General features: G+C 40.2%; 1 protein-coding gene across 1 annotated transcript in view; it reads left to right on the top strand.

Annotated features, from left to right (window-relative positions):
• Window positions 1-1,535: 1,535 nt before the first annotated feature.
• The window catches only part of PXYLP1 (2-phosphoxylose phosphatase 1), a 32,952-nt gene continuing 23,629 nt past the window's right edge, over window positions 1,536-10,858 (top strand). Inside the window, exon 1 of the mRNA XM_062499282.1 lies at window positions 1,536-1,614. Within this exon, the coding sequence (XP_062355266.1) occupies window positions 1,536-1,614 (79 nt within the window). The remainder of the gene's footprint in view (window positions 1,615-10,858) is intronic.

Raw genomic sequence — 10,858 nt, 5'->3', positions numbered from 1 at the left:
TAAATCTATTTTTTGCTTTTTCCTGTGGTTCCTTCTGTTGTCCCATCTGTTTGGTTGAACTGCTTTATTCCCTCCTGGTGTTTGACATACACTAATCCTTTTACCTTCTATCCTTGACAGCTTTGTTGAGTTGCAGTGGTGTAGTTCAGTTTTGCCTCTGCCTGCCTTTCACTAGGATGAGCTATGATTTTTTGAAATTGAGAACTGTTAAAAATTGTTCCTTCCAACTTTCCCTCTCCCTCTCTTTTTACTTTATTACTGCTTGCACGTGCCATTTATGGTGCTGTAGGAATTTGGGAAGAATACTTTAATGACTTTGGTTTCTTGCTTCTCAGAATCTCCAGGTCTTTCCATTTTTCCACAGTTTCTAAAAGCTGTAATGGTAGCTGTCCAAGTAAAATGAGATGGAAAGACTTCAGTCCTGCAAAATGTATGTGTATAATGGATTTCACTTACTGCAATCACACTCTTTTCAAAACCAACCCCAGTGGATAAAATAAGTTCAGTGATTCCTGAGACCTTTTCAAATACTAGTAAGAAAATTAACTGGGGGGAGGGAAGGGGCAGTGTAGTAAAAATCATAAATTTGAGGTTATGGTTTTATCAGCACTCAGAGATTAAAATTTTTCTAAGATGTTTAGTGTTTGGAGTCCAGAAGACTTTGGGTAAGTAAATATATATTAATTACATGAGTATGTAAGAGTTGTCATTCTCAAAAGCAGGAAAACTAAAGAGAGGCCTCTTTCTGTAAGGAAGTAAGTTCTGGGGCAAAAAGAAAAGGTGGAGGGGGAAAAAATTACTTTCTGTCAACAGATTTGAATGTTCTGTCATAAACAGAACTCAGTTCAAAGGATCTGGGAATCTCAGAAGATTTCTTTCAAGACTAACCAATTTCCTGCAACACGCTGTCAGTGCTAGGAGGAGGCATCTCTTGCACATAAGAGCAGCTGGTTGTTTAAAAAAGAAAAAAAAGACATGTGGGGGGGAGGGCAACCCCCTCTCATCCCTTATATAGAGTAGTTTTCCACTGGAAAATGTACATCTGTGAAAACAGGGCTCTTCAGCAAATTCTGTACTCTTCACAATGTCATTTTGCAAGGAAAAGTGTGTTTGGATGTTTTCAGGACAGGGCTTGGATTTTTGTATTTTTGTAATGAGTAACGATTGCTGAGGCTTTATTACTTTTTTGTTTACTGTGTAGTGGTATTGACAGCTTTTCTTTCTCTTTATTACCTTAAGAATAGTGAATGTGAGTATTAACCCTGTGTTAGCAGGAGCAAGCTTAATTTTATGGAAAATGGAAATAATTTTTAGTTACCTGAAAGTTTTGTTGTGGAAATACAGTTAATCCTATTGTTAGGGTGAAGGCAACTTCTCCATTTTGTTGCTGCCAATTTGAGTTGCCTGTTGTGCTTGCCTTTAAAGAATAACTGATGCTTCCATATCTGAAATATATATTTGCCACTGTTTTGTTGTTTGCAGGACCCACAGATACCTGAAGATGAAACCATGAAGAGCAAGCAGAGTGAATAATAATGCTTTTCCGAAACCGTTTTCTGTTCTTGCTGGCCTTGGCAGCCTTATTAGCCTTTTTGAGCCTCAGTCTGCAATTCTGTAAGTGTCCTCATGCTTTGTTTTCCACATAATAGTGGTCTATAGATGTGTTTAAAAATTGCCATGATTACATGTTGTTTAAGCACTTTTTTTTGTTGAAATACTTGGGGTTTGTTTTGGGGTTTTTTTGTTTGTTTGTAAGGATTTTTGTTTGCTTGTTTTCAAAAAAAGTAAGAAACATAGTTTTGTGTGCCATGTAGGAATCTATGCAATCTAGAGAGTTCAAATCAGGCTATTTTATTAAAAAAAACCAAAAATCTGCATTTTGTAGTGCAGTTAAGTAATTAAACGTGATTAAATCCTTCCATGAAAGTAGACGAACCACATTGGAGTGAAAACTGCTGCAATTCCTATTTTACATTGCATCAGACCAGATGGGATTGAGGAAACTGCTGTGAGAGATTTGAGTGCTGGAACTTCTCCTGATTTGCACCCTCACATAAGGAAACTTCACACAGTTGGATTGTTCATCAGAAATGGTTGGTTTGTTTAAGAACAGATAAACTGTGTTGTGCTTCAGATGAATTTATCATGGGTCAGAGCAGAGGCCCCTCAAGTGCTGATGACTGAGCAGGATGTGGTGCTGAAGGCAGGGCAGTGACAGATGAGCACTGTGCCCTGTGCCTGATTATCACCTGCTTCAGGAGAGAGAACATTTCCTAGGTAAAGCCATGCTTTGTGATAGATAATGTGGTCTGCACAAATGCACAGCAATGTAGTGAGTTGCTGTTAGAAGGTGAGTGAAAGTACATGTCCATAGGATAGGGTAACAGTCTTTGTTGTTCTCATCTTTCATTGTGTTTTAATGAGCACAGTCCTTCTGGAACATTTACACTATATGCTTTTTTCTGCATAGTGTGAAAACCCCTAAAACCCAAAAGATTATATTAGAATTAGAATGTGGCTTTTGCATATGGCAGACAACTTAAAAAAAAACGGAGCGGGAGAAGCTGAAAGAAACTTTGTGGCTTTCTGCTGTTATTTTTTTTGTGTGCCTAAACTCATCAAAGTGTAATAAAGGGACCTGTGGCTCAGAATTGCTTTTTCAGCCTCCTCTGGGCACAAGCCAGGGGGTCTGACTGCAGCAATTGTCTGATTGTTTTCCCCCTCAGGCTCCTTATAGCCCTGCCCCTCATTTTGTAGGGTTGGTTGTGAATTGTGCATAGGATGAAGATCCTAGAGGAGCCGCAGCTGAAACATGTAACTGAATTGTTAACTAAAATGAGTTTTATTTAGAGATGAGGAGGTAGGCATTTAGGAGAGTGAATCACATTTCATCTGAAGATAAAATTATTTTCTACTTAATTAGAGCATAACATTTCTGCTAGAGATAAGGATGTTTGAGAGGTGCTTTAAAAAGCACATAAGCTGCAGCAGGCAGCCCTGTGGAGCTCAGTGCCAATACCAACACTGATACAGAAATCTTCACATAATGAGAGCTGCAGTACAGTCCACTGGGAACCAAGATGTTCAGCTAGCCTCATACTTTAACTTCTACCAGCCTCAGGATGTGGAGCAATTAGTCCAAACTTGGAGCAAAGACCATCTCCACAGCAAAACCAAAACTTTCTTAGATCACCTCGTGCTTCTAGGTGAGCTGTGCCAGGTGAGCAGCCTGCAGCTCAGCAGCTTCAGATGAGTTACCAGTGCTATCACTTGTTGCTTTCTTTATTAGGAACTTTGTCACATCCTCATCAGTGTCTGCTTCTGTGAAAAAATGCTCTTTTTTCACACCCTCAGAATGTTTAACTTTGGGTTTGGTGAGGCTGGCTGTTCTCAGCATTCTTCAACACCAAAATTAGCATGGACCTCTCCTTCTCCATCCAGCACTTACAACTTATTTGCAAATAGGGTAAACTTTGAGCTATTTTACCCCCACTTAGGCAGAGCAACCTGCTACAGGCCCCTCATGACAGGACAAATACTGAGGTCTGGAGCAATTCCTCAGTGGAGCTGGTGCAGGGTCTGGAGCACAAGTTGGATGAGGAGTGGTTGAGGGAGCTGTGAGTGTTAGCCTTAGAAAAGGAGGCTCAGGGGGATTTTATCACTCTCTACAACTACCCAAAAGAAGGTTGCACAAGGTGGGGATTAGTCTTTCCTTCCAGGTAACAAGTGATAGGACAAGAGGAAATAGTCTCAAGTGGTGCCAGGGGAGGTTTATATTGGGTATTAGGAAAAATGTCTTCACCAAAAGGTTGGTTTGGCATTGGAACAGGCTGCTCAGGGCAGTGGTGGAGCCACCATCCCTGGAGGGATTTCAAAGACAGGTAGATGTGGCCCTTGGGGTCATGGTTTAGTGGTGAACACAGTGGTGCTGGGTTAATGGTTGGTGGTGATCTTAGATGTCTTTAACAACCTAAATGATTCTGTGATAATGTGATTGAATGGAATGAAGATCAGTGTTTATACATTTAGACTCAGGAAAATGCCCAAGCCACTGATTTATTTTGTTTTCTTAGAAGGGAAGTACCTCCTGAAGCATTTGGAGTGGAAGTGAATGTTTTATACTGTTGTGAGATTGTGAGTCTCTATTAGCAAGCAGTGCACAGCTTTGTGGAGGAGGGCTGGTAATTTTAAAATATGCTACTTCTTTTCTAAGCGTGGAATATTGAAAATGTCTGTTCCTTACTGTGATAAATTTGTTTATAAAAGCAAAACAGTAACTCTAAATGTATAATTATACAAGTGGCACATATCTTCATTTTTCAAACTTCTGCTTAAGAGCAGAGCACAACTCCTGTAAATGCTTGATATTTTATCCCTGTTATCCACATGTGGAACTGTGGCATTTGAAGGCAGACTTGTGAGTTGTAGCTCACTCTGAAGCACAGGGAGTAGTAAAGGCCAAGCTCAGCTGATTTTCTGTAGGTTCTGGCTCAATATTACAAACAGCTCACACTGGGATGGCTGACAAGGTCGCAGTCTGGCTCATGCTTCAAACAGAAAAAGACGCTGGTTTACTTTAATATACTGTGCTGGGAAGGACCTGGAGCTGCTTTATGAGCAGGGATTTCTGCAGCTGCAATGAAGTGGAGGTGATGGGTGCTCCTGTCAGCAGTCCTAGTAAGTCTGTCCTTGCTTGTAAGACAAACAATTGATGCAGTTGTTTCAGAGCTAATAGTTGTCACATCTTGAGTTTAGACAGGAGGAGAAAAACTTTGGGGAAAACAACCAATGTAGGAGCTCAGAATCTTCAGTGTTGGTAGGCTGGGGATGGACCCAGGATTGATAGAAAACTGTCCCCTGTTACAATGTTTGGTTGTTCTTGGTTCTGTTCTCTTTTGTGGTTTCTGAGTTCTGTAGTCTGCTTTCCTGTGTTGTTTTCACCACAAGGCTGGTGCTATATGTGGATGCTAACAGTTCAACTCACAGGGTAAAGCAGGAAAAAGTTTCCTCCAAAGTCTCTCTCAACAGCTCAGAGTGTTCTCTCCCACCAGCAGTTTCAGTGGATGGACAGGGACCAGTTGGCAAGGATCCAGGTCAGAAGCTGCCCTCTGGGCTCTGTCCCAGGGGTGTGGCAGGCAGCTCTTGGAGCAGTCAGTGGATGTGTGTCACATGTTGTGTGCTGGCTTGGCTGGCTGCATCAAATGACGGCTGCATCTTCTTCATCTTCTTCTCCTGGGTAGAAGGAGACATGCAAGCAGATTGCTGCACAGCTGGAGACTCTTTTTGAACTATAATAGTAATTTCTCAAGGTGATGTGATGCTGTGGATGCTGTAAGACACACTCCTTCCTGCCAGGGTCCTCTGTCCTGTATGTTTTGGGCAGTGGGGCACTTGACTGGTTTTGCTCTTCATGTCCTTGAACAGGAGCAAAAGGCACAGGGTCTGTGGGTGATCTTTGTCTGCCCATGGGGCTGGCTGCTTTCCTGGGAATTTCACAAGGACCAGTAGGGTAAGGGAACTTTCTTTAGGAAGTCCTACTGTTTTCAAGCTCTGTGTATTTATTGAGATAAATAATGCCACAGGTTTTTCTTTTTTTCTGAACATACCTAGGTGGATGATGGGAGAAATGCATTTGAGACACATTTGAAAATCCACTAGAATATTCTAATACCTATTCATAGTTTTGTCAGGTTTCGTTACCATTTCTAGTAGGCACATGAAAGACTTTTAACAAGGAGTTTATAGTTGCTGAAAACATACAAGCCTTAACAGTTCTAGGCGTCTCTAATATAATTGTGTGGCCTGGACTTGGAAGCAAAAGGCTGGGGCCAGATGTGTCTTCAAGTTCAGTTTGGCTATTAATGCATTGTATAGAGTTAAACCTGGAGCAATCAGCAATAGAGGGAACCTCTCTTGAATGGCAAAAGCCACTGGATTTTGTACATGTTTGAATTTTTAAATAGTGTAGGAAAGTGACTGTTAAAAGTTAACATGAAAAAAATGTTCCGCTGCTGGCTAGAAAAATACTCTGATGTCTGTAATGGATAATTATATCAACTGAACATTTTTGTTTGGGAAACCCATTGAATAGGGAAACTGGTTGACTTCCAAACCAAATGTGACTTGCAGATTCAAGTTTTGTTAAGAATTGTCATTGTTTCCCTCTTGTTTTGTGTTTGGAGCCAGATCTACAGAAAAGAGTGGAGAAGTATTTTTCTTATACTGTTTATCATTCCACATATGTTTTAATTTTTCTCCTCTTTTTTATGTAAATGGTCATGGTTGTAAAACAATTTAAAACTTCAGCATAAGAGACAAAAGGAGAGCTGGTTTTGATGGACTTCTCCCCTAAGGCTGTTCTAAAATGTAATTATGTTGTTTTTATCTAAAGTTTTCAGTGTTTCACTTTGTCAGAAAAACTGCAGAATGGAAAAATGACCTGTGCTAGACTGTGGACTGTATTTTTATCTCTGTAAATATTATCTGTAATGCTGTTGACTAAAAATGGGCAGTTTCCTTCTGTACAAAGACAGAATATATGTAGGGATACTTCATTCTTTTTTTGTCAGAAGAGGAGGTTGCAGCTGCTGAGGTCTTTATTCCTGTTCTGTGCTGTGTAACATGCCTAGAGCAGTGCAAGGGGAAGGTAAATGCAGTGGTTGGGGGCAATTCCTACAGTTCAGGCACAGAGGATGGCAGTGCACCTACATCCAGAGGATGTGTCAGAATCCTGCTGTGGTCCTGCAGCCTCAAACTAAGGAGATAAGACAGAATTTAGAACCCTGCCAGTGTTAATTGCATTGGCTAGCCCTTAGGTCAGCTCAGGAACAGGAGTTTACAAGTAGGCCTGAGGAGCAGCTCTCTTTTTCCTCCGAATATTGATACCTGAGAACCCAATGACTGGGCAAACACAGGCCTTGCGTTCCATTAGAAACATCTGTGACTGGCAGCAGAAGCCTCAAGGTGGGTCTCCTCAGGATGTTTCAAAAATTTATCCATGAGTTTCCTTGAATAAACCAAATGCAAAGGCAATTTAAAAGCTATCTGTTAGGATGCCACATGTACATCTGTAAAATTTGCTTGACAGTGATTTTTTTACTCTGTAATCAAAGGAATGTAAGTTATTTTTTTCCAAGAAGTGAGTACTTTGGTTTTACTTTTTTTTAGGGTTTTTTTTTTCTATTTACTGAAAGCCCAAGGGAAAAAAGCAAGCAAGAGAAGAGGACTAAAATGATAGTGGGAAATCCTTTTTACAGGGATGCTTTTTATAACCCTGTGGCTGCCATCAATTCCAGACTGTCCTTCTGAAGGCCCTGGCTCTCAGGCAGCTCTTGCCCATGGAGCTTCTCTTCTGGTTTAGAGTTTGTTTTTCTACTTACTTTGATACTTTCATCTTTGATACTTTGAGTGGCTTAGGCTTGTCTTTTGAAAAAAAGGATTTTTTTTGACTGGCACTGCTTTTTAGGATGTTGGCCACTACCCCGGCAGGGTGCTGGTTCCTGTGTAAAGTATGGAGAGCTGTTTTATGTATTTTTTTTGGAGTTTTTAAAAAGTACTTACACTGCCTTAATGGGTCATGCTTGGGTGTTGGTGTATCAGCATGTCTGGAATGACATTTTGCTGTTCCAGTAATAATTTCCCTTTACTTTCTGTCATTTGATTTCACACTGGAGGTTTTGGTTTTAAAGATGAATCACAGGAAACAGAAATCTGGATTTTCCACAGAGAAAAGCAATGGAGTTTTATTTCACTGGCTTGAGCTTTGCTAGCAGCTCTTACTTACTGAGGACAGTGTGGGCATCATATGCAGCACTGAGGTGTTTGGGGTTTAGCCTGAGATCCTCACCATGGCTTCTTCTGCCCCTGCTGGGAGCCAGAGCCCTGGGGCAGTGGCTGCCTGGGTGGGTATTGCATTTTGCTGGTGTACACAGGTAACTATACTCAAAAAGCCACAGCTTTAGAATTCTTGATGTAGAGAACTTGGTTTTGTCATGTGTTACCAGCATATGAAATTAAAAGGACAGCAGATACCTCCCTTCATTAATTTTGCCTTCAAGCTCATAAGCATGGCAGATATTCCACTCATGAGAAATCTCTCTGGGTTTTGTTTTTTAGAAGTGCTAATTTAATCTGAATTCAAGATTAAAGGGAAAAATGACCCACAAATAATAAATCCAAGGCTCTGTACATTTTAGCAGCGAATTGAGCTAACTGTAAATACAGAATTTTTTGTTAAAGAGTCTTTTTATATTTGTAACTGGAGTTTTAAATAACATTTTTGTGATTTTTCAAAAGTGGTGCTATAATGCATTAGTCCACAAAATAAAACCCTGAAGGGAAAGGAGACATGATAAATGCTTGAGAATGATACTATGGGACAGTCTTACTTTGTCCTGCAAAGATAGAGCAATCATTTCTAAATGGTTGCTTTAAATATAAGCTAGGTTAAATCACTTGAGACAGGATTTGACTAATAGAAGTTACTTGTCAGGCTACAGAACTTCATAATTCTTATTAAATTGTATATTCTGAGTTCATCCATGGTGATTAGTTAGGCTGTATTTTAGCAGAATTAATATGAAGTGTTAAAGCACATGTTTGAAGGTTACTGTACAGTTGATTCTGTAGCAGTAGGTCAGGTGATTTATTTATTTATATATTAGCAAATTCCATGTTGTCATTAAATCAGGTCTCTGCTCTTCCTTTTTCACAGCTCTTGAAAGCTGAGTCAGGCCTTACAGGTCACTGCAGGCATGTTTTAGATGGCATGTCTGTCTTTTAAATCCAATAAAATTATTCCTGGGATTTTTCCATATATTATTTGTGTACCAGGCTAAACTGTGTTTTAACAACTGAAACATTGTTTTTAAATTTGGATATTCACCTCTTTTTTTGTCTTTTTAATTTTTTTATTTTTTTTTTTGTAGACGTAGCAAAGAGAGAATGTTTTTTCTAATGTGCAGCTATTACATTCTGTATAAATGGGGAGTCAGGGTTAGCTCACACAGGTGAAATCTGCACAACATAAAGCCTCAATTCTCACAAGAGCGTGGCCCCTCTGTGTGGGGTTTGCATTCTAGCTCTTGTTTGGGGTTTTCAGGATAGCAGATGGCAGTGTAGGGCCCAGTCTCCCAGGGCTCTCTGTGAGATGGGCTCTGGGCTTTGCTCCCCTGTGGGTGAGCCAGCAAAGGCAGAGCTCACCTGTGTCTGCTCTGCCCTCCCTGCTCAGTGTTCCTGTTGGGGCTGGCACTGGGCAGTGATTCTCATCCCTGGAGGTTTGCTCTTTCCATAAGCAACTTCTCAGCTGCTCATCCCCTTGCTACAGGGCTGCCTTGTACTCTGTTTTTCTCATGTTACAGAGATGATGGCATCAAAGCAAAACCTGGATGTCTTAAGCTGAGAAGGCAAACAGAGCCTTGTCACTCTTTGTTTTAGTAGGAGCCTTTTGTTAACCTTTTGCTGACCACTCTGATTTTTGAACAGTTTTCTGAGAATTCACAATCGTTCCCACTTTTATTAGCTTTACCTCTCTTACTTTACTTTTACCAGAGCTTTTAGGACAATGTTATCTATTAATTGCAAGTGAGTTCATCATACTTGAATAATTTGCTGTCCTTTGTTTGAGATTTGGGTTCTGCATCTTCATCAGAGAATGTTCTGGCCCAAATTTCCCTTCTCTCCTTATTCAGTGAGCAAAGTTTCAACAGGACAGTCCCAGGAAAACTACCTTAATGTCACTGGGTATAATGCAGTTGTACTTTCCCTATTTCTAGGCCATGTGCAGTCTTCTGAAAAGCATGGAGGGCTACTTAAATTTCATGTTTGATGATGATTTGTTTCTCTGATCTGTGCTTTGTGCTTGCCTTAATCCCCACTGTGCTGCTGAAAATTGAATTGAAAACCATTGGGGTTTATAGATGTGCTGGTTCCACTGTATGTATCTGAAAGAGAGATGCTTAATATGCTTCATACAGTTGTTCATGTTTCTTCTTAGTCCTTTTAATTTTTCTCTTGCAAGTTGTTTTTCAGGCAGCTTTGTTCTTTTATCTGTGCTTTTGCTGGGATCTCATTGCTCTAATGATACAGTGACTGACATAATCCAAAGTGTCTTGTCACTTTACTGTGAAGGTTTTTAAAAAATGTATTGTGTGTTCTTGGGCATGTGGAGTTTCTGTGATTAATAAAGTATCTCAAACTGTACTGATTTTAAAGATTTTAATGCCTACAGGCAGTTCTTTCTAATAAGAGTAATCTCTGTTCCCAAAATTAGTTTCCTTTTAGCTTTTCAAAGTTCATTTGCAGAGAGAAAAGCAGTGCTTGTACATACTAAATGCCACTGTGGTTTATTTTAAATGAGGCAGAGTCTAAGTAGTTTGTATTTAAAAGACTGGGGCTTTTGTGGACTTGTTGCAGTGAAATATGAAGTCTTGTAAAATGGAAGTGATCTCCCTTCATTACTTCCTTGAGATGGTTGGATTAAAAGAGCTGAAAACATATGTGGTGTAATTTTGGGTTTACCAACTGTGCACATTAATGCTGAATGAAGACAAGAAATAAGATTCACTGTCTTCCCCTAAGCTGTTTTATGGCAAGAGTCCCAAAGATACCAATAATTCTCTGAGCCAGAGAGCACTGTTCTGAATTCCTGAGATTAATGACTGTCATGGAAGGCTTCCCCAGCACAAAAATCTGTCAGGTTCTACTGTATTAAAAATGTTGCTTTGAGATTTGCTGCTGGCAAATCCATGGCAGCTTTCTGTGCCTTGCCCTGGTGTTGACAAGGACAAACAAGTGAGCTGGCTTGGCTTGGGTAAGCAGTGGCATATGGTGTTGAGATCACTTCCCTGAGCAGGTCAGT

The sequence above is a fragment of the Cinclus cinclus genome, chromosome 10 (assembly GCF_963662255.1).
Source record: "Cinclus cinclus chromosome 10, bCinCin1.1, whole genome shotgun sequence".
NCBI classification, from domain to species: domain Eukaryota; kingdom Metazoa; phylum Chordata; class Aves; order Passeriformes; family Cinclidae; genus Cinclus; species Cinclus cinclus.
Note: the sequence above shows the minus strand (reverse complement) of the source record. Positions and strands in the feature narration are given on the sequence as shown.